Below are 22,191 nucleotides of genomic sequence, written 5' to 3' on the forward strand. Positions count from 1 at the left end.
GCCAGAATACAAATAAAGTGTATCAATTTAGTTATAACAGCTTAGACTATAAATGTTATGATTTCTTGATAAATTTATATTTTTTTTTACTTTTAAATTAATCTATTATAAACGGCCTCTTGAAAATATCATAATAATATGAGTTGTCAAAACTTTAATTTTCATGTATCCGCTACCAACATATTACTTTCGGAACTCTAACTCACTTAACCTTAAACTTTTGAATTGACTTAAACTACAGTAACCTTTATTGTATTATTATAAAAAAGCATGAAGCAAAAATATTTGAGAATTCTACTACGTTAAGTCCAATACATTTTGTCCCAATAAGAATCTTTAGATTGGAAAATTTAACTCTCAATTTATTTTCAAATCTCATAAGCTTTAAGCATTTGTACTGAAAAACCCTGATATTCTGCCAATGCAGTTTTAACTTTACTAAAGGTACTTTTTACCCCAAAAACTAATGTTTTATTTAGAAAGAAACTCACAATTTAATAATCTGCTCAGATAAAAAGACTAACTTTCAAAATTATTTTAGAAGTTTAAACTTTTTTCAAGCATTTGAACTGACAAATACTGACAGTAAGCCAATATTTCCAAAAAAAAACTTACTTATCCTGACGCGTATGAACCCTATAAAAGATAAGAATAAAAAATTGTATGTCATTTACCAAGGACTTTGCATTCTAAAATATTTAAAGGATAATAAAACTCTTTAAATTTATACAGAAAATATTAAAAAGCTAAATATGCAACTTCATAGTTAAAATTATAACACTTAAAACTTAAGATCCAACTTACAAAACAATTGGCTCTGCAAAAGTAATATCAGTAAAAGTTCTATCAACACAAACAAGTTTAGTATCTTGAACTTCCCAACCGATTGTAATAATAGAAAACACAGCATGCTTCATCTGATCTGGAAATGAAAACAAATACTTAAGCTCAATTACAAGTTTCTTCAATCACACTTTTACAGTATCTAAAAATTAAATGACCTCAGCCTTGTATATGAAAAGTATAATATTGAAAATTATATGCAAATATCAATAAAGCTTTATGTTTAAAATAAATAATCAAGCACCAGCTAAATACTGACAAAAGCAATTATAAATAAATTTTTACGCAAAGAAGATAAAACTAGTTATAAACTTATCTTCTAAACTTGTAGAGCCGGACTTAGTTGTTTTAAAACAATGTACTAACTCACTTATATTTTTTAAAATTATTGTAAAATCGAAGACTTTTTTAACTTTTTCAAAACAATAAAAGCTTTCTGATAATGCAATAACTTAAATCCGGTGCAAAAAAGTTTAAATTCTGACTACTCAAATTCAAACTTTTCATATTTTAATAATTTTAAGTTATATTATATGTTTTGATTTTTCAAAAACTAACAATAAGATCTAAAATTCTAGAGGAGAAATTATATCTATTAAATTTTTTCAAGATATTTTAAAGCAGACTCAGTTTTGGTCTAAGACCTCTACAGTGCTTATTTAAAAATTCTTATTCAAATAGAATTCTATTTAAATATAAAAATATAGAATTCTATTTGAATAAGCACTGAAGAGGTCTTTGACCGAAACTGAGTCTGCTTTGAAATATCTGGAAAAAATTTAATAAATATAATTTTAAGTTATTGTGAATTATAAATTTGATAGTTAAAGGTTTTCAGAAGCTTAAAAATAAAATTTTTTAAACATTTTTTATAACTTTTAAACCATCAAACCTTAATAATTAGACTTTCAGGTACTTTTTTTTATTCAAGTATACTTTTGAGATATTTCCCCTTATTTTCTTGATTTTAACTTAAACTGTCTATCACAACTTCAATCAAGTAGTGTTTCAAAACAAGTATCATAAACTGAAAACAGAAAAAAAATAAAATTATATATTAGCTCAAAATATTTTTCTTTTAAAGACTAATTTAACCAGTGTTTATGTTGGCCATCATCAACAAAGCTTAGATGTTTTGTTCCATCGTTAATATATTATGAACTTCACCAAACGACCAATAACAACAGCGTCTAAGATAACCCACGACCGGCTTCGGCTTTAAGATTCATCAGGCATGTATATTCACGAGAAATTGCTATTGAGATCTAACCAAGTTGGCTAAAGTACATAAGTACTGAAGTAATTGTTTGTGGGCAAAACTCAAAAAATTAACGAAGCTAAATTGTTAACAGCTCAACGCAAAGACATTGTCAGCTTATTGTAAGATTATAGTATACACTTGTCTGTTTGTTTTTTTTTCTTACTTTGGCCTTCAACGGTAGCTTCAGTGCTTATGTACTTTAGCCCACTTGGTTAGATCTCAGCAGTGGTTTCTCATAACTATGCCTGCCTAATAAGTCATAATAAGGACAAACCCGGTAGTGGATTGCCTTGGATGTTGTTGATCGTGAGGGGATTTTTATATAGACTAGTTTACAAATCACAGGGGTGACAAATTTCAAAACATTTAATGACTAAACATGTTTCAATTTAGTTGCAATACATGACAATAATTAAGATAAGCAGACCTGCTTATCAATGACATTTGAAATTTGTGCTTAACATTTTTATTAACACATTTAGCTTAAAAACTTTTAACCAGAACTTGCTCATTTAATTTCAGGGTTCGTGTGCGAAATTTTTTTCATTTAGCCCGACTTAGACCAATTTAGCCTGACATTTTTCCAAAGTAAGAAAAATCCCCTTCAGAAATCATTTTAGGTATCAGGGGGTCTTGATTACTACTATTGTAGTCTCCGACTTCAACCAGCTTTGTCTTAAAAATTTGAGCTTTAAAAATTTGCAAAAAGCAACTAATAGCTTAGTTACAACTCAATAAAATAAGACTAAATTGTAAAAAAGGTGATTGACCCCCCCCCCCCCTATGCCCTTAACATAACAAATTCAGTGATAAGTTTTAAAATAAGTGTTATATCTAATCTATTACTATTGTAAAAATTTAATATATATTACTATACACAATTGTTCAATTTAATTAAGCACTAAGTAAAAACATTATAACCAGAAGATTTATAATAAAACGACGTGCATTGTCGTGTTTTATTAAAATGAAACGCTTACACGAGTATTAAAATAAGTAAAAAATGTTCATTTTAGTATTTTGACTAATACTTAAAAGTGATACATAATTATAAACCCTTAGTTCTAAATAAATACAGTGATTGTTGATGTCGTATCAGATTTAAAAACCTTACACATAAATTTTAAAAAAAAAACTTTAATATTTTGTTCTTGTAAAGAAAAATGAATTGTACCTAAAATTTGTACTCCAACAAAACTTAGTTCATATACTTTTAAGCTAATTTTAGTGTTGTGAATATCTCTAATAACTTTAAACAAACAGTAAAATAGATGAATAAACTGCTAAGAGTTTAAATTTAAAAAGCATTTGGTATAAAGCCTTTAAATTAGAAATTAAAACAGTTCAACCAACTAAGCTCTGAAAAACATAGCTGATGTAAACAAATTCAAACAAACAGCTAAGTTGTTAAACTAAACTGTAATGTTTAAACTGTATTTTTTTTATGAATTCTCATTAGCATGACATGACGTATATAATCTACTCAAAACAAAATAATGAATATTCTTAAAAAAATTTTAGAGATTCAACAAAAGGTTTTAAGCATTTATTTTTACCAATACTGACTGGTTTTGTCTTTAAAAAGTAAATCTTCATTTAGAAATAACTTCATATTTCAATTTGATCATAAAAATATTTCTCAATATTATTTATTCAAAAATTTTCAAGCAATTGAACTGAGAAAAACTGAGACTCTCAAATTTTTAAATAAAAAAACTGATTTAGTTTGACGTTTTTCAACTTTTTTCAAAAAAACTGACTTAGCCTGACTTAGTCTGACCCGCACGAATCCAGTAATTTACAAATTTATTTAAAAAGTTGTTGAACAAACCTTTAGCTTTATTGGTGTTGAAATAATCTTTCCAAAGTAGAGGAGCCCTTAACTCTATAAGTATTTCAAAAACTTATTGTCAATTTTACTTTAAGTATCTAAAAATATGGATAAAAATAGTTGTTGATTTACTATTAACTTAATAAAGAGGAGACGGGTCAAATATGCATAAATAGTCACTTTTGCACAAAGGGACACTTTTACATAAAAAAAATTTTGCACAAGGGGACACTTTGAGCAAAAAACTTTTGCATAAGAGTAAAAAAAAAATGAAACTAGTAAAAAGATAATTAATTATTAAAAAAAAAATAAAAACAAAAAAATACCAACCAAGGGTTAGGGGTAACAAAGATAGAAAAAAAAAACAAAAAAAACAAAAACTAAAAAAATAATAAAAATGAAAAAAATATTTAAAGTATAAATTTAAGCGTTTGTTAACTAAAGATCCCAGCGAAACAAGTTCACTGGAGTATATAATAATAACAAATTATACAGTATCCTTCTTTAATTACACTAACACATGTTTCTGTGTGTTAACGGATTAATACATTTCAACGGAGCTATGTGAAAAATAAATACTGTCAGGAAAGAATAGAAAAGGAGGATGTCATTTTAAAGATAGCTACACTGGGCATAAGTATACTTTTAAGCATGTAAATAAAAAGAATAGCACAAGACTGTCAGATTTCGTTTGGCAGTATCTTAACAGGTATGGTACCAAACCAGAAATTGAATGGAGCATCCTTCACCACGCCAATAATAACATCAGTAGCGCGAGCAAGATCTGCCAATTATGCAACCTTGAACGAATGGCAGTTGTAGCAGAAAATAGTAAACAATTAGTATAAATTTATTAATATCAATTAAGCAGTATATATTTATTTCACATATTCTACAACTATATATTTTTCATAATTTTTTATCGGTTAAGTTCCAAGTTTCATTGGAAAACTGTATTCAAATCACAGATAAATCGTGCTTTTTTACCTACTACGCCCAATAGAACAGCTAGTAGGTCGTTTTACTGCAGGTTTATTACTAAGCATATAACTACCTTGTTGTTTTATGTTTTACATTTAAACACAAATTCATAATTTATAACAAGATTTAATTATTTAATATTTGAAACATCTATACAAAATCTTTAATTTATATACCCGACTTCTCTTTTCTAAAACAATAACTATTTTTTTATTTTACTTATTATATAAAATATATTTAGTTTAAGTCATGATGGTTTTATGTATGACGATGTAACTTAATTATTGGTCAGGGCTTTGAAAGCTTAATAACAAGTTTGATTTTTTTGTGTTTTTTTTTTAATTTCAAATTTAAATTCAATCTGCTTTTTAATTGTATCTAATTTTAATTTTGTTATAAATTAGATTTAACGATTATAAACATTCAATAAATAAAAAATAAACATTATACCAAGTTTCTGTGGCTTTTATTGCCTTTACTACTGTTTATTTTATTTATTCAACAATTAATGCTCCTCAGAAACTTCCTGTTTTACTTTTTTATTTACAAAAGATTACATACTACCTTTTTTAAATTAAAGCGCTCTACTACTTTTTCCAAACATAAAGAATAAATTATTTAATCTTGTAGTATAAATTAACTAGCTTGTCCTAATGTCTATATATAACAGCTTAATATTGTGACGTAATTATTGTTTTTTTTTTTGAATGATTAGTAACCAGTAAATATTTAGAATTAGTACTTCCTTCATTTCATGTAAGTAGTTTACATTAGGATTTGTTATTTAATTTTGTATTTTTACTTTAATTTATTTAATTTAGATTTAATAACTACAAATATTATGTGGTTTTATAACAGTCGGATTTAACATTAAGTATTTTATCTATTATTAACCATCAAGCTATAAAAATCTATAGTAATTATTTTTATTTTTATGGACACATATATATACCTACTTTAGCTTCTTTCTTTCCTTACAGTATTTATTTTTTACAGAGCTCTGTTGAAGTGTGTTAATCTGTTAAGGCCATAGGGGGGTTAACCATGTTTTTTACAAGTTGATCTGATTTTATAGAGTATATTCTAAGCTTTAAGATGCTTTTTAGCGCTTTAAAAAATTAAAATAATTTTTTGAGATATGACCAGTCAAAATCGGCCCGCATAATAGGTTCCCTATGAGAAAGGAAAACAAAAACAGCAAAAAGAATTATTTTATTTATAATCTATCTCCTCTTACTTTTTCAAGCACTCTCCTTCAATCTTTTACAGTCTAATCTTTATACAATAATAAAAAATGTTACTTTGGAATTAAAAAAAAAATTGTATTTTTTTTTTTTGGAAAAAAAAGACTTTTTAATTTTTGTGATAAAATGTTTATTGTTTTAAATAATTATAATTCAATAGTAACTTTTTTTCTTTTAGTATAAGAAATATTTCCTGAAAACTTGAAGAAGATTGCTTGAAAAATGAAGGAGTAGATTGATTTTTAGTGAATTTTAAAATTTCGAGAAAATTGACCCTAAAAAATTTGCGATTCATACGTTTGTATCTGAAACTTTTTACAAAACACAAAGTATCTCAAAAGTTAAATTATATTTTTGAATTCTATAAAAACTGGCTTGTAGTTTGTACTTAGAGCTTTCATATAAAAGCCAAAGTTAATTTTTGTAAAAAAAAAGTGTTGGACCCCCTATGACCTTAACACACAGAAACATGTGTTAGTGTAATAAAAGAAGGATGCTGTATAAGTTGTTATTATTAAGAATGAGAAATAAATTATCTAAAAAATAAGAAGAAAAAAAAGTTACCAACTAAGGGTAAGGTTTAGGGTAGAGGTGGGCAACGTAAATAATAGACGGGGCAGATCCAAAAAAAAAATTAGTCCTCAGCGGGCCGAAGAATTTCGAGTAAGTGATCTACCTGATTCAGTTGGATCCTTTTTTAGATCCGGATCTTTATTCAAAAATGTTATCCGGATCCGGCTTAATACTAATTTTAGACAAGGTTTTGTATTCGAATAGAACTAATTTCAAAAGACTTGGATACGGATGGATGCTAATTGATGTGGTGTTTTAAAATTTTGAATCAATTTATTAACTACCAAGGTTCTCAAGTACAAATTTTAAGTTAATTTTTATTAAGTACTCTTAATTCTATATTTATTACAACTCTAGACAAATTAATACTAGTTAGTTTTATAAAAACAATAATTTACTTACTAAAAGTAACTCGAGCCTAATATTTCAAACTAATACATTGAAAATTTTTAACTATTCGAAATTATATAATTTTGGTAATCCTTGGCTCGAGGCTACATTAATAATATTTTTCAGAAGTTAAGTAACATTACAATATTAAACTACTATCTTTTAATTTAAAAAACTTGTACAGATTCATTCAAAATTTTGTTTGATTGTAAACTGTTATTACAAACATGCACAAATAAATTTCCTAAACAAATCATACTTAAAGTTAATGAGATATTGTTATCATTAAACTTAACCATTTAATTAATCAAAAATTCCTTAATTAAATATCAATAGCAGAAAAGAGTGCAAACTGTCTCTGTCCTAGTCTCAACTGAAATGAATATTCTAGTGAAATGTAAAGTTGAGCAGCTTTACTTAAAGTAGGTGTAAATGTTAGTAAAAACTACTTTTTTTTAACATATATAAGAACAACTCACTACAATTCTGGGAAAGACATCAATTTTTTACATGTCATTTTTTATGAAAATCATTATGATAGGTAAGATCATCAAAGTTAGTTCAGCAAACAATTTTTTTGGATAATTTGAGAAAGAATTAATTCAACTGACATGAAACAGAACACGGTACTATAACAAAAAAGTTTTTTTATTACTACAAAAATTAAAAGCCATTTTTAAAAACGTTTTCAGATTAAAGTCTTACAGTTTGTTTTGTGAAAATAATTTAAAAAGGTTTTGTTCAAATTTTGTAATGTTTACATTGGCTTGTAGGATTTCATATAAATTTTGAAAATGCCTCGCGGGCCGGATAATTTTTGTCCGCGGGCCGTATTCCATTTAAATTTAAAAAACGTTTGGGGCCGGTCATTTTGACTGCGGGGGCCAAATCTTGCCCGCGGGCCGTACGTTGCCCACCCCTAGTTTAAGGGTAAGGGTGATAATAAAAATTTTAAAGTTAATAAAAAACAAAAAAACTAAATAAAGAATTTTCAACCCATGCAAAAGTGTTTTTATGCAGCAATGACCCCTTGTGCAAAAGTCACCTTTGTGCATATTTGACACCTACCCACATAAAGAACGGTTTAGCAGCTTTTAAGTGAACAATTCGAAGTTTTTTTAAACTATTTACAGGGTAGCCAACTTTTTTTGAGAAATTTCTGCCAGGTTTTTGAATATAATTGCTTTTGGGTCTATTTTTAGTTTAAAATTAAATTTAAGATAAAAACTGTGTTAATTAGTATAACAACAATAAAAAAATACTGTAAAGTTACTTAAGACGTGCTGTTTAATTTTAAAAAAATTGATGATGACAAATAAAAAATATCTATATAATATATTTTTTGTGTTAAATAAAAGTTTTACTACTTAACATGTAAAAATCGTTTAAAATTCATGGTTTTTCTGTGATTTTTGTTCAAAATTTCAGGTTTTTTTCAAAAATTTCAATTCCATGTTTTTTTTAATTTTTTAACCTAAATTGTCAAATTCCAGGGTTCAAGGTTTTTTGGCCACCCTGTATTTATGAGTGGGTTTTTTGAGAAAAATGTCTTTGGTGGGACACATTGATTTAAAAATATTATATTTAAGTATATAACTTTTTAAAGCATAATTTTAATGAAGTACAGTAACCTCTCGCATCTTTACGCACTCGTGACGTTACACACTCTTGTTTAGTTACGCATTTTAGAATTCTAAAAATTCAAAAATTAAAAATTTTAGTTTTTTTAATATTGCACAATTTAGGTTTATTGTATATTTTTAAGTGAAACTAGTATTTTTGCATTTTTAGTTTGTGCTTTCAATAAGGAGCCTACTCAAGTCTATTGCTTTGACTTTTATAGCTTAGGTGTATTAACAATCCTCCTTTTATACCTTTAAATAAAATAAGTTTTCAATTCCTTAAATTCTTATGGCATGAAATTTCATTCCTACTCTAAAAATCCAACAATATATCTTTGATACAATGCAAGACAAGTTTATTCTTATGTGGGCAAAGGACAATTTAAAAAAAGTTGTAGTAACATAAAAAATTTTCCTTAAACATTTTTCTTATATTTTATAGATTTTTGTTCAAAAGAAGACATCTATTACAGCATCAAATACATATTTTTGTGAAAGGCTATAGAAACAATTTTTAATATAGACACCACACCATTTCTTAATTGTAAGGAAATGATTAATTATAATTTGAAATTGCTAAGTAGAATAGAATATAAACATTAAGTATTAAATATGTCACATATAATAAAGGTAAAACTTACTTATTATTAAAATTAATAATTTTGATTAGTAAAATTATTTTTTATAAATTTAAAACCTTTTTTTAATATATGTATAGTTTCATATATTGTTTTCATATTCCTAAATAAAATAAACAAGTTGTTAAAAGTTGGAAAGTCCCCAGTCTGCTTTTAACTAGAAGCAATATCAAAAACAGCCATTATAGTAAGTATATTTGGTACCTCTCGTAACTTTACAATCTCTCGTATCTTTACGCACTTTTTCTGTGACACAATGTGCGTAAGTAAGCAAGAGGTTACTGTAATTAGATAAAGATTTGATTTTTTACTGACCCCCGACATTAAGCAATATAAAAACTTATTTTAAAATTAATTAAATAACTACTTCAACTTTAAATTCAACGTTATATTGAAAGTACTAAAATACCTATTTTAACTGGAAGTTTTTATTATTTAAACAAAATTGAATACTTCTAAACTATTTTATCTTTTGATACTAATATGTAAAAACTAAAAATTATCTTAATACAAAATATTAATAATAAAATTATTTTGGTTTAAAGGTTGGTTGACAAACTCAGGGCTGTCACTCTTTGAGTCAAAAAACTTTCCTGATTGACCAACAAATGTCCTGAGTGATTTTAAACAGTATGTAGTCATCTTGATTATTTTCCTCTAAAAAATTATTTTTTTTTATTTTAATCAAATAAATTATTTAAATTCAGATAAACTATTTTTTTTAAATTGGTTATAAAATACCAAAATATTGAAACTGGAACAACTAAATGTTGTTCAAGATTTAGAAAAAACTTGACTGAGTCATTCTGAGTTTTTTATAACTAGCCTGAGTTATGATGAGATTTTCAAAAAATTAAAACTGTCGTGAGTTATCCTAAATATACTGAGTATCCTGAAAGAGTGGCAAACCTGCAAACTATAGGGTACAAATTTTATTATTTTTTTCTAGTAAACTACCTGAAATTCCGACTCTTCCTTTACAGATGGAAAGTTCTTTATTTACACTGCAATTTTGCTAAGTTTAAGTTGTAATTTATATTAAAGTTTTCGTATTTTAACTAGTAGTTTATAGTTTACAACAAATAAGAAAAAAGTAGCTTTTGCTTAAATACAATCAATTTATTTTAAAACATATAATTTTGGTGAGATGATGAAATTAATTTAAGAGAAGTTTTTTTAAATGTCAACAAAATATTCCTACTATGTATAAAAAAACTGCCCATCTTAGTTAATTTCAATACAAAATCTTTATCTTAAGAGGTACAACAATATTCAACTATAAATAAAAATATAAAAAATTATATATTACCAAATGTTTTGATAATTTAAGGTAATTTTTAAAAAATATATAAAAAATAACAAACTTGCTGACTAATTTAAGACTCTAAGAAATAGGGCACACAACATATTTTATTCAAAATATGTTGAATTGATACATATGTTTGATTCACACATATAATTTAGGACAGGGTTTCCCAACCAGGGGTGCGAGAAGGCTTTTTATTTTTGTTTGATAAATTAGGAGATTTTTCTTTAACTTGGGCGACTGTAAGCCTAAAGTTTTTTTACTAAACAAAACATAATTATCAATTTTTTAAGCTAACAAGAAATTCAAGTCATAAAAAAAAGTTTAAAGTTTTCATTATAACGTCATAATCTAATTGCATAATTTTAACTAAGCATTCAAACTCAATACTAATTTAGTTGTTATTTTTATCTAAAATTTTGGTTAAGAAAAATATTACTACCAGTACCTGAATCTAAAGCTTGTTATAGTTATCATACTTATTACAAACCAAAGTTTTTTTTTTACAAGTTTTAGACTAATGTGAGTATATAGTTTTTAATAAAAATATAATTTTGGTTTTATCTAGCACAGCTGATCTAGCACAGCTGATTACCTTATTCATAAAAAAAAATGTATAAAAAGTATTTGTTTCAAGTTTAATCCTAATTTTATTATTACTCTTTTCGTGCCTTTTCCTCACTTCTCTTTTTTTTTAAACATCTGACGAGGTCAAAGACCAAAGCATTGTTTTTGTTAAATAAATCTTATAAAAATAAATGTCTTAGTAGTTAATTTTTTATGCTTCTTAGCATACAATTTTTCAATTAGTACTTATGTCAAAGGAAAGAAAGTGTAATGATAGTGATGTGCAGTTTGGTTTTACTTGCACTGAAACAACTGAAGGCCTGCAAAAATCGCAATTAATGTATTGTAATATTGTATTTTCAAACGCAAGTTTGAAGTCATTTAAATTGAGAGAACACTTTAACAACCAACATGGTGAAGCAGATGTTTTAGGTCATGATGTTGAATCATTGAAAGCAAAAAGGATGTGCTTTGAAACACGAGGAACACTTCCAAAGTTGGGTTTTGTATCTGCTGACAAACCATTTTTAATGGTCTCATACCATGTGGTGTATAACGTAGCCAAATTCAAGAAGCTCAATACAATTGCTGAAGAGGTGATATAAAGCCATGTGTATTAAAAATGACAAAAATTGTTCTGGGAAAAGAAGCTTCAAAAAAGCTTGAATTAGTGCCGTTATCAAATGATGTTGTTCAAAGTCAATTTAGTGATTTAAGTTTGGATATTTTGGACCAAGTTATTGCTGATATCAAAGCTACTCCCTTGAAAATCTCATTCCAGTTGGACAAAACAACTAATGATGAAAACTGCAGTCAACTGATTGTATTAGTGAGGTATGTGCATGATGGTACCATAATGGAAGATTTTTTATTTTGTGAACATCTGAAGAAAACTACCAAAGCAAAAGACATCTTCCATTATGTGAAGAATTTTTTTAGAAACATGACTTAGACATCCAAGTAATTGGTTCTGTGTATACTGACGGTGGCCCTGCAATGTTGAGAATAAATCGTTTTTTTTTTTTTTTGGCTTTGTTAAAATAGGATATTCCGCACTTGGCGGGTACTCACTGTTTTCTTCATCAACATGCTTTATCATCAAAAACATTGACCTCAAAATTGAAAAATATCCTTGATAATTCTGTTAAGGCCATTAACTGGATTAGAGGTCGTTCTCTAAATCACCACCTTTTTAAGTTGTTGTGTCAAGATTATGGTAGTGAATATTCAGTTTTACTTTTCCATACGGAGGTCCACTGGCTATCACGTGGAAGAGCTTTAACCCGCTATTTTTGAGTTGCAAAAGGAAGTCGAAGCTTTTCTTAAGAAACATGATTATGACCATGTCAAAAAAATGAAGTCAAAAGAATTTATTCAAATACCAGCTTATTTGAGTGACATTTTCAGCCGTATGAATAACCTGAGTGTTTCTACGCAAGGAAAAAATACAAACATATTTAAATGTTGTGAAGTGCTAAATGCTTTTAAATAAATGTTACATCTCTGGTGTCTACAAGTTAAAAGAAGCAATTTATCAAACTTTCTATCACTTGAAGAAGTTGTAATGCATTGGTAAATGCATCCCTGATGTTGGGTTATGAATATCAAGGTGAAGCTGTGTTGCTAATCATAATCAGCACATTACTAATTAACAAATCATTTATCATTATGCATAAAAGTTGATTAATGATGCAAGAAACACACACACATTTTTTATCACTGGCTTGCAGCAACTTCTGTGTTGTTTGGACACAGTTTGATATTTGGATTTGAATATTGGTATCTGTCCATTTACAGCTTATTTGATTTTGATTTGTTACTTGTTAAACAAAGCTACCCCCTAGAAAACCTTTCCACGATTTAGCATGGACACTAATGTGTCCACCACCCTGGGGCATTCCCTTCGGTAAACCACAAAGTGACTGATGAAGATGAGTCTTTAATTCCAAGTATGCTTGAAGAAACTATGAATTATTTGGAAATACTATTTCAGTAACTTGATGGATATTTTAGAGTAGCAGAACTAGAAACTTGTGAAGAATGGATAATAAATCTGCATTCTTTTAATTTGGGTTATATGCCGGATGATAAATCGTTAAAAAAAAAGTTATTGAATGCGCAAACCATTTCTTAAAATGCAGTTTAAAAGCAAAACTCTGGAACAATATTGATGTTGTGCAATGAATATTTTCCCAAACTTTAAGAAAAAGCACTAAGTGTGCTCATCCTATTCGCGACAACTTACTTTAGTGAGTCTCTTTTAGTACTCTTTTGTCAATCAAAACAAAATCTATAAACTGCTCGAATGTTCAGGCAGACATGCGAATTACTATCAGCAACTAAATGAAACATTTTGAAAAAGTTTTGTGCATAAAGCAGTTATAAAAGAGTCATTAAGTTTAAAGTAAATTTAAAATTGAATTCATAGTTTTTTAATAAAATATTTCATAAATAGATCTTAATTTTTTGATAAATACCTTGTGAGTGTTTGCCAAACGACGTGTCATAAGGGGTCTTTTCATTAAAGATATAGGATTACTTTTTATTTTTGTTTCCTTTAGTTAAAAATTGTTTTGTTTAAAAATATATTTGTTTTTATTTTGTTTTATTTAAAAGTAATTATTCTTTTTTTAATTAATTTAAAGATAGGGCAGGTAGAATAACAAGTGATGAGCTCAAAACTCATATGCTTGACCTTCAGAAAACGTTTATCATTGCAGAAGGTAGAGTGAGTTCCGATGTTTTAAACCTTACAAAAAATAAAATAAATAAAACTTGTTTGAACACAGTTTGTTGTATTATTAGTTTCCATATACTAATTTTTTATTAATATTCATATTAGTACTCTATCAAAATAAAATGATATACAAGTTTTCTTCGTTCTATTTCAAATTATTCTTTAAAAAATCATTACATTTACTGCAAGGGGTGCAAGACCAAATTAAAATGTTTTAGGGGTGCGGCGCATCAAAAAGGTTGGGAACCACTGGTTTAGGAAAACTAAAGTTTCGAACATGAAATAATAGAAACAATTTTATAAACCAAGTGTGCAACAAAAACAAAAAACAATTTTTAAGTACAAAATTTAAACAGTTTTGAACAATAAAAAACATTATAGTTGGTTTCAATATATTTAAATTTATGTGTATAATGCTAACAAAAATATAAATTTGCAATAATATTTAGCAAAATTTTTACTTGAAGTACCCCATTATTGTTTAAAATAACTTAATTTTTTATTTTTAAAATGCAGTTCTATAAATAATGTAAAAAACCTTTCTAAAAAATTAAATTGATTTGATTACGTTTCAACTTAAAACAAGGTATCCAAAAGATTGTTGTAAAATTCTTCCAGGTTTTCTGAATTTCTTCCAGGCTTTCAAAAAACAAGTTTTTTGATCCATTTAAAGTATAAAACTAAACTTAAGGTTAAAAACTATCTTAAATGGTATAACAACATTGAAAAAAAAACTGTAAAGCTACTTTAAGTGTGTTTTTTTAAGAACAAAATTTAAAAGATACAAAAATATTTTTGTTCTTATCATAGACTTTTTGTTATTAGTTACTTTGTAGGTAATAAATAGTTAAAATTTCTAGGAAATCTAGTGATTTCTGTTTGAAATTTCAAGTTTTTTCAGTTTTTTTTTTCAAATTTTCTCAAAGCATATGTTTTTCCTGGTTTTTTTGTAGTCCTGTTAAAAATAAAACTTTAATTTGAAACTCGAGCTGAGAAGCAACTTAAAATGTATAAGTTTTTAATGATAAACATAAAATAAAATAAATTATAAACATAAATATAAAAATAATTGTTTTATTACAAACTTAAAAAAAATATAAAAACAAAACGTTTGATCAGTATTAAATTAAAATAAAATAAAAAACTTACTCCATAGACTTTTTTGAAATAGAATTTGCTTTATTTATATTTTCAGCAGTTTTTAAATTTTGCAATTGGCTCATATGGGCAAGTATTTTTCGATTTGATACAAGTAATGTTTTAGTAGCCTCTAATAACTGATTTTCATGTGTGCACATATTTATTAATTTTATTGCTCCATCTCTTATTTTCATTTCCCTATCTAGCCTTTCTTGAACTTCCATGTGCTATTTAATTAAATGCAAAAAAAATTACTTTTTGTTTTATTATTGTTAAGTTTTTTTGATACAAGAAATATTGAATCCTTTACCAATATATATATAGTTTAAATTTTTTATGAACTTAGTCAAGAAGTTCTGATTTTTATATAGACTATTAAGGGCATAGGGGGGTAAACACCCTTTTTTTGTTTTTGATCTTATTTTATATGGTTTTTACTAAGCTACAAGATGCTTTTTACAGATTTTAAAAAATCTAAATAATTTTTGAGATATAGCCGGTCAAAGTCGGAGACAACAATAGGATCCTTATGGAAGGTGCAAACTAAAACAGCAAATAACTAGAAATCACTAAAAATCTATCTTCTCCTACGTTTTTTGAGATAACTACCTCAAATTTTCAGGAAATGTTTCTTGCAATATTTAGAAAATTCTGTTGGAAGGAATTTTAAAAAAGTAAAAAATTAAAATTTTATAACAAAAAAACTAAAAAAAACTGTTTTTTTGTTTCTTTTTTAGATAAAATTTTTATTTTTTAATTTTTTTTTAATTCCTTCCAACAGAATTTTCTAAATATATCAAGAAACATTTCCTAAAAATTTGAGGTAGTTATTTAAAAAAATGTAGAAGATAGAATTTTAGGTAAATAGTCTATTTTTGCTGTATTAGTTTGCGCCTCCCATAAGGAACCTATTGTTGCCTCCGACTTTGACCGGCTATATCTCAAAAATTATTTTGTATTTTTAAAATCTGTAAAAAGCATCTTGTAGCTTAGTAAAGACTATATAAAATAAGATCAAAAACCAAACAAAAGGTGTTTACCCCCCCCCCCCCCCCTATGCCCTTAACAATAATTTTTATTTTCTTTTGGTAGTAAAAGTAAAACAGTATAAGAAAACTTCAAAAATTATTTGACATTAAAGATATTGCTGTGTTTTTAACAAGTTTTTCATTTGAGGACATAGAATGTTATGGATAACTTTTTAAAAAAATCAACATGAGCTCTTATATAAAAGCTAAAAGCATGAACTATAAGTTAGTTTTTTTACAATGCAAATAATTGAACTAATTTGTAATATTTAGTCAATAAAAAAACAATATAAACAACATTACATATGTATTGTATTTTCTCTAAATTTCAATATTCTAGAAAGAGTAATACTTATTAAAATCTATATTTTCTTTAATGTTTTCAAGAAACTGACTTCAAATTTACAACAAACTCATTAAAAAAATTCTCATTGTATCAATTAAAAATAAATTAGACAAGCAATAAAGACCAAAAAGTTTTTATCTTTTCAAGAAACTTTAACTGAATATTTTTAAATTCTAACATATGATTAATTTTTCTCATGTTAACAATTTACACTAACTCTAGTAGTTTGAGTTTAGAAAAATTGTACAATTCTTTTCAAATTGTACTTTAACTACTTTCAAATCAGAAGACTATTTAAAATATGGATAAGAAATTAATAACTTAATTGAAATCATAACTTTTAAACCTTGTGGTAAATAAAATTTTGTTAGAAAGAATAAATAAACACTTTTTATTAACTTACAACTTGATTATAAATTCTCTTTTTCCTTTCTTGTACTCTGAGACTACTATTTAGGCCATCACGTTGGTTAAAAGTACATCGTTTTGCTTTCTTTTTTGTAGACATTACTATTTATACTTGAAATCTAATATTTTCAATGTTAGTATTTATGTAAATCTATATAAACTTTGTATATAAAGTTTCTTACGTTTATAACTTATATATACATTGTTTACAAAAATGTAAAATTAAAAGAAGTAATAAATAATAAAGCTTATTTTTTAAGAAAATGGTAATTTTCATTGATACAAAAAATATATTAACACAACTATCAGTAACAATTTTAAAACTTTTAAATTCATGAAAACCACTGGCAGTTAGGACTTTTCTTTCAGCTATTTTGACTTTATTCTAGGTTTTTTTAATTTTAAATTTTTTATCTATTTATACTAAAAAGTCTAAATTTTAAGTAAAATGTGTTTAATAGTGTCAAGTTATAGAAAATATACTATAATGCGATTTTAAATGTGTTTTATAGTGAATAAAAATGTGAATAATATACAATCTTTTTGTTGCATTAATAGTTATTTATTATCTCATTGTAATTTATATATTTTAAATGCAGCCATTATTATTTGTTTAGAATTATTGGTTTTTCAATTTAAAATGATCCTGTTAATTTATTGAACTAATGCATGATTCTCTTTGTGAAACAAATAACACCTTCTACAGATCTATGAAAAAATATAAGGACAGGGTTGACAAATGTTTTTGGCAAATTTTTTCCAGGTTTCCAAAATTTCCTCCAGGTTTCAAAAGTACATGTTTTTGAGTCTATTATTTGTTTAAAAATAAGTGTAAGGTAAAAAAAATGGGATAAATAGGTTAAAAACAATGAAAAGATACTGTAAAGCAACTTTGAATGTGTTTTATATTAAAAAAAAATTTGATGCTGACAAAAAAAAAATTATCTATATGAGAGATTTTTTATGTCAAATCAAAATTTCACTATTTAACATGTAAAAATTGTTTTAAATTCCAGGTTTTTTGGCAACCCTGTAAGAAATTCAAAGACTTAGGAAAAAAGATTTAAATGTGTGTATTCTATAAATATAAACATATATAAACTAAAGTATAAGCTATATAATTAATAACGGAAAATAAGAAGTAAGCTTCAATTTAAGTGTTACAAAACATTTTATGAAAGTTGTCTAACACAATTAAAAATAACTACCTATAATACTTAAAATAATTTAGTTAAGATTGGTCTAAAACAAGTTTATAATAGTAATAATATTACAATATCAATAACAGTAAAAATAATAAACATAATAGTAGTAATAATAACAATAACAATAAAAATAACAATAGTAATAATAATAAAAACTAACTTTTATGATGCAGATCTATGTACCAACTTAGAGCTGTAGTATTATCATAGTGAAAGCTTTCAAAACTAATAATTATCATTTATCATAGTGATGAATACATTCAAGAAGTTTTGAATGATAAACAGTTTTACAACTGTATCTTTTTTGAACAGATAGAATGTTATAAAGATATATATATATGCTTCTTAATTATTCTAAATTTATAGTAAATTTATTCTAAATTTATTTCTAGTTTATTATAAGGAACATTTCCTGAAAATTTGAAGAAGATTGCTTAAAAAACGAAGGAGGAGAAGATTTTTAGTGAATTTTTAAATTTCCAAGAAAATTGACTTTAAAAAATTTGCAGTCTTTACGTTTTTATCAGAAAATTTTTACAAAAAATAAAATATCTCAAAAGTTAAATGATATTTTTGAATTCTATAAAAACTGGCTTGTAGTTTGTACTTCAAGCTTTCATATAAAAGCCAAAGTTAATTTTTGTAAAAAAAAAATGTTGGACCCCCCCCCCCTATGGCCTTAAAAAACAACAAAAAAATACACTCAAAATATTTGGTCCTAGAACCTGGTGCACAAAGAACCTTTTGGTTATCAAGTACACTACGGATACATTTTAACGTCTTTTCCAGCACTATATTAACTATCATTGTTACCCCTAATTCTTACCCTTAGTTGGTATTTTTTTTTCAATTAAAAATTTTTATTTATTATTCTTGTTTTTATCATAATTACTTTTTATAATTTTTTTTCACAAATTTATAATAGCCTGCTAATATAAATAATTGAAAATAATGTAAAAACGTTCCTCTGAATATAAGAAATTTAATAGGTAAAATATGGTTTATAAAATAGAAGATAACCTTACTTGTTTGAAATTTAAAAAACATTTATATTTGCAGAAGGAAGAGTAAGACTGATGTTTTTCTACCATAAAAAATAACTTTATTAAAATATAATACATAGAAAACATAAGCGAGCCATTTTGAAAATAAGTCTTGAAATGTGAGAACTATAATAAATCCAAAGTTTGGACAATGCTTTTTTTGACTTGTGTTTATGTTTTTAATTTTAAGTTTACCTCCTTTTAATATTCAATAACATGTGACTTGTACAAACCAATCAAATTCAAGTATCGTTTTCTATTTGCTACATTATTTATAACCGCTAAGATTAGCCTGCACAAAAGCAAAAAAAAGAAATACAACCGTAGTAAAATATTTGATTTCATCTTTTTTATTTTGTTTATACTTTTTAAATGTAAAGGTTGTAAATACAAATAAATAATTGAGATCTAAGTTTTTGTTTTTTAATTATTTTAAGAGTATACACAATACATATTTATGACTTTTTTATGTAAACAAATTTCTCACTTTTAACCTACTGAATCGGTAATATCGATTGTAAAAAAAAATACATGTCTTCGATAATGAAATCCAAAACATTTTGTCTAAATCTAAACTGTAGTCTAGATTATAGAAAATGATAGAATGCTATTCTTTGATGTTTTAAACTTTTTAGTGAAGAATTTAATTAAATAGCAAACATTCATTTCGTGTAAATTAAATTACTGAGCACTATATATATCTATGAGTAAAATAAAGTATTTAAGTTATAAGACAAAAAAGTAATAAAATGTAAAATATATAATATTTTAACTTATTTTTTACTAAATATAAGTTGTTATTTTAAGTGTCCTTTTTGTTTTGCCTATATATATTGTTACGTTGATTATATTTAAAATTTTAGACTTAAATACTTATTTAAAGTTGTAAAAAGTAATAGCTTTATTGCTTTCTGTGCTACTTGCATCTCCAATTTTCTGTGAAACCGCCTGTGTAAGAGATTCGAGTTCGACAGTTTCAATAAGAGACAGATTCGCAGTAATTTCGAGGCAACTTTAAATTTTAGTTGATACTTTGGGTCTATGACCAAGTGCGAGGCGATTTAAGTGCGATTACCTTTTCATTTTTTAATAAACTTAAATTAAATTTAAATTAGCAAAAATCTATATGTTTTATTATACGAATAAAGAACATGTTTATCGTTGTAAAGGGTAAAGTTTGAGACTGATATTTAAAAATGAGTTAAAGACCACATCAAATGGTGTAGCAAAAATATTGTTATCTATACAAGAAATATTATTGCAGTTCACACTTTCTAGTTGTTCTGTATGTTTGTAGTTGTTCTATATGTTTGCTGATATAATTAATTGGTTCAGAACAATGGCACTTATGCTTCTTTGTTGACAAAGAATGTGGAGCGCGGCGAGGTTTAAAATTTTTTAAGTTACAGCAAAAAATCTCCAATGAAGTAAAAATTTTTTAGACAAAACAAACAAAATACTTTAAAAATAAGTTGTTGCTAAAATTCTACGAGAGTTGAAGCTTACCGTATGATTAAGCTTATTCGGCAGAGTTCAATGATAAAATTAACTTAAATAAAAAGTTGTTGCTGGAGAATCAGCTAAGTTGGTGTGGTGCTACCGTGTGTGTGGGCTAATGCGACAGAGGTCAATAGTAAAATTGAGTTAAATAAGAATTTTTTGCCAGAGACTCAGCTAGCTTTGTAAGATGGCGGCTGCGTTCAAAGCATCAACAACCTTAGAGATGTTTTCTGATTGGCATGAAGTCTAACTGACTTGTTCAGTTTTTTTTTTTCTTTAACTAGTGTTAACCAAAAGGTTGAAAAATCTTTTTGCTTTGATTAGCGCTTATATCATTTGCTTGAAACTATGTTTTAAAAATATGATTTTTCTGTTATTTAAATTAATTGAAACTATTTTACCAAAACGAAAGAATATTTCACTATAAATCCACCTCTTCCTGAATTTTTTAAGAAAAAGAATTATAATTTCTAACAAGTTTAACTTGCTAGGTTTAGAAAAACTTTTCTAACGAATTATTAAATAAATATATATACAGAAATTACTCGAAAGCTTAAAATACCTTAAAAATTCAGCGAAAATATTTCTGAAAATTTAAGATGTTTATCTCAAAAAACCGTAGAAAAAGATATACTTTTAGTAAGAAAAATTTTTGTTTTTTTAGTTTGCGCCTCCCATAAGAAAACCAACAATACTTTTCAATTTTAACCAGTTGTATCTTAAAAAATATTTTGTTTATCAAAACCATGTAAAAACAACCTGTAGCTTTGTTAAAACTACAAAAAAACTTTACTCTCCAAAAAATTGATTCGCCTCCCTTCCCCCAAGGCCTGAATATGGAATAGACTCTATTTTAGTCAGATTTCGTTTCTTAATTAAACCTTATTCATTTTATTAACCTAATTTAGTAATGTAATTTTAATAAATAAGTAAATAGCTGAATTTTTGATAAAACCTAAAATTGGAACCTTTTTAACCTACTATTTATTATTTCTTTTTCAGAATATAATAAATCTTTTTTTTCCGTTTGTATTAATGCCTTTTTTTCGCTACAGGTTACATTTTTAGTTAAAAGATAAATTTAGAGTTAGAAAAAAACGTGTCGTACCCTTAATTTTGTATATTTTGATATTCATTTTACATAACGGCATAGTTTTTAAATGTTAAAATTTAAACTTTAGCCGTTTTTCAGAAATTATTAAAAATTAACATGACTGAATTTGAATTAGTTTTATATAGAACTGTGTTATTAATGTAAATTTATAACTTAATTAATTGTCGCATTCAGGTCAGTCTTATATATAACTTTTTTTCAAATTATTTTTTCACCTCATGATTCTTTTTATTTAAGCATGTGGCGTATGACTCGCTAATCCAGAGGTTTTTTGTACTCCTTAAATATTTTTTTTTGTGAGTAATTATGTTACTTTTTCGTTTGTATTCAACAAACTAAAATAAAATACACTTGTATTATTGTCACTTTTACATGGTAACAAGTTAGATTAAAATAAGTTTTTTAATAATACAC

General features: G+C 25.9%; 1 protein-coding gene across 2 annotated transcripts in view; it reads right to left on the minus strand.

Annotated features, from left to right (window-relative positions):
• The window catches only part of LOC145829221 (rhotekin-2-like), a 31,415-nt gene extending 14,356 nt beyond the window's left edge, over window positions 1-17,059 (minus strand). For both annotated transcript variants that reach the window (XM_082936960.1, XM_082936961.1), the window contains exons 1-5: window positions 16,911-17,059; window positions 15,143-15,360; window positions 10,341-10,387; window positions 3,936-3,989; window positions 805-922 (exon numbers count right to left, since the gene is read on the minus strand). In XM_082936960.1, the coding sequence (XP_082793086.1) occupies window positions 805-922; window positions 3,936-3,989; window positions 10,341-10,387; window positions 15,143-15,360; window positions 16,911-17,015 (542 nt within the window). In that variant the 5' untranslated portion in view covers window positions 17,016-17,059. The remainder of the gene's footprint in view (window positions 1-804; window positions 923-3,935; window positions 3,990-10,340; window positions 10,388-15,142; window positions 15,361-16,910) is intronic.
• Between the last annotated feature and the right edge of the window lie 5,132 nt (window positions 17,060-22,191).

This window comes from Thalia democratica, chromosome 2 (assembly GCF_965202585.1).
Source record: "Thalia democratica chromosome 2, ktThaDemo2.hap1.1, whole genome shotgun sequence".
NCBI classification, from domain to species: domain Eukaryota; kingdom Metazoa; phylum Chordata; class Thaliacea; order Salpida; family Salpidae; genus Thalia; species Thalia democratica.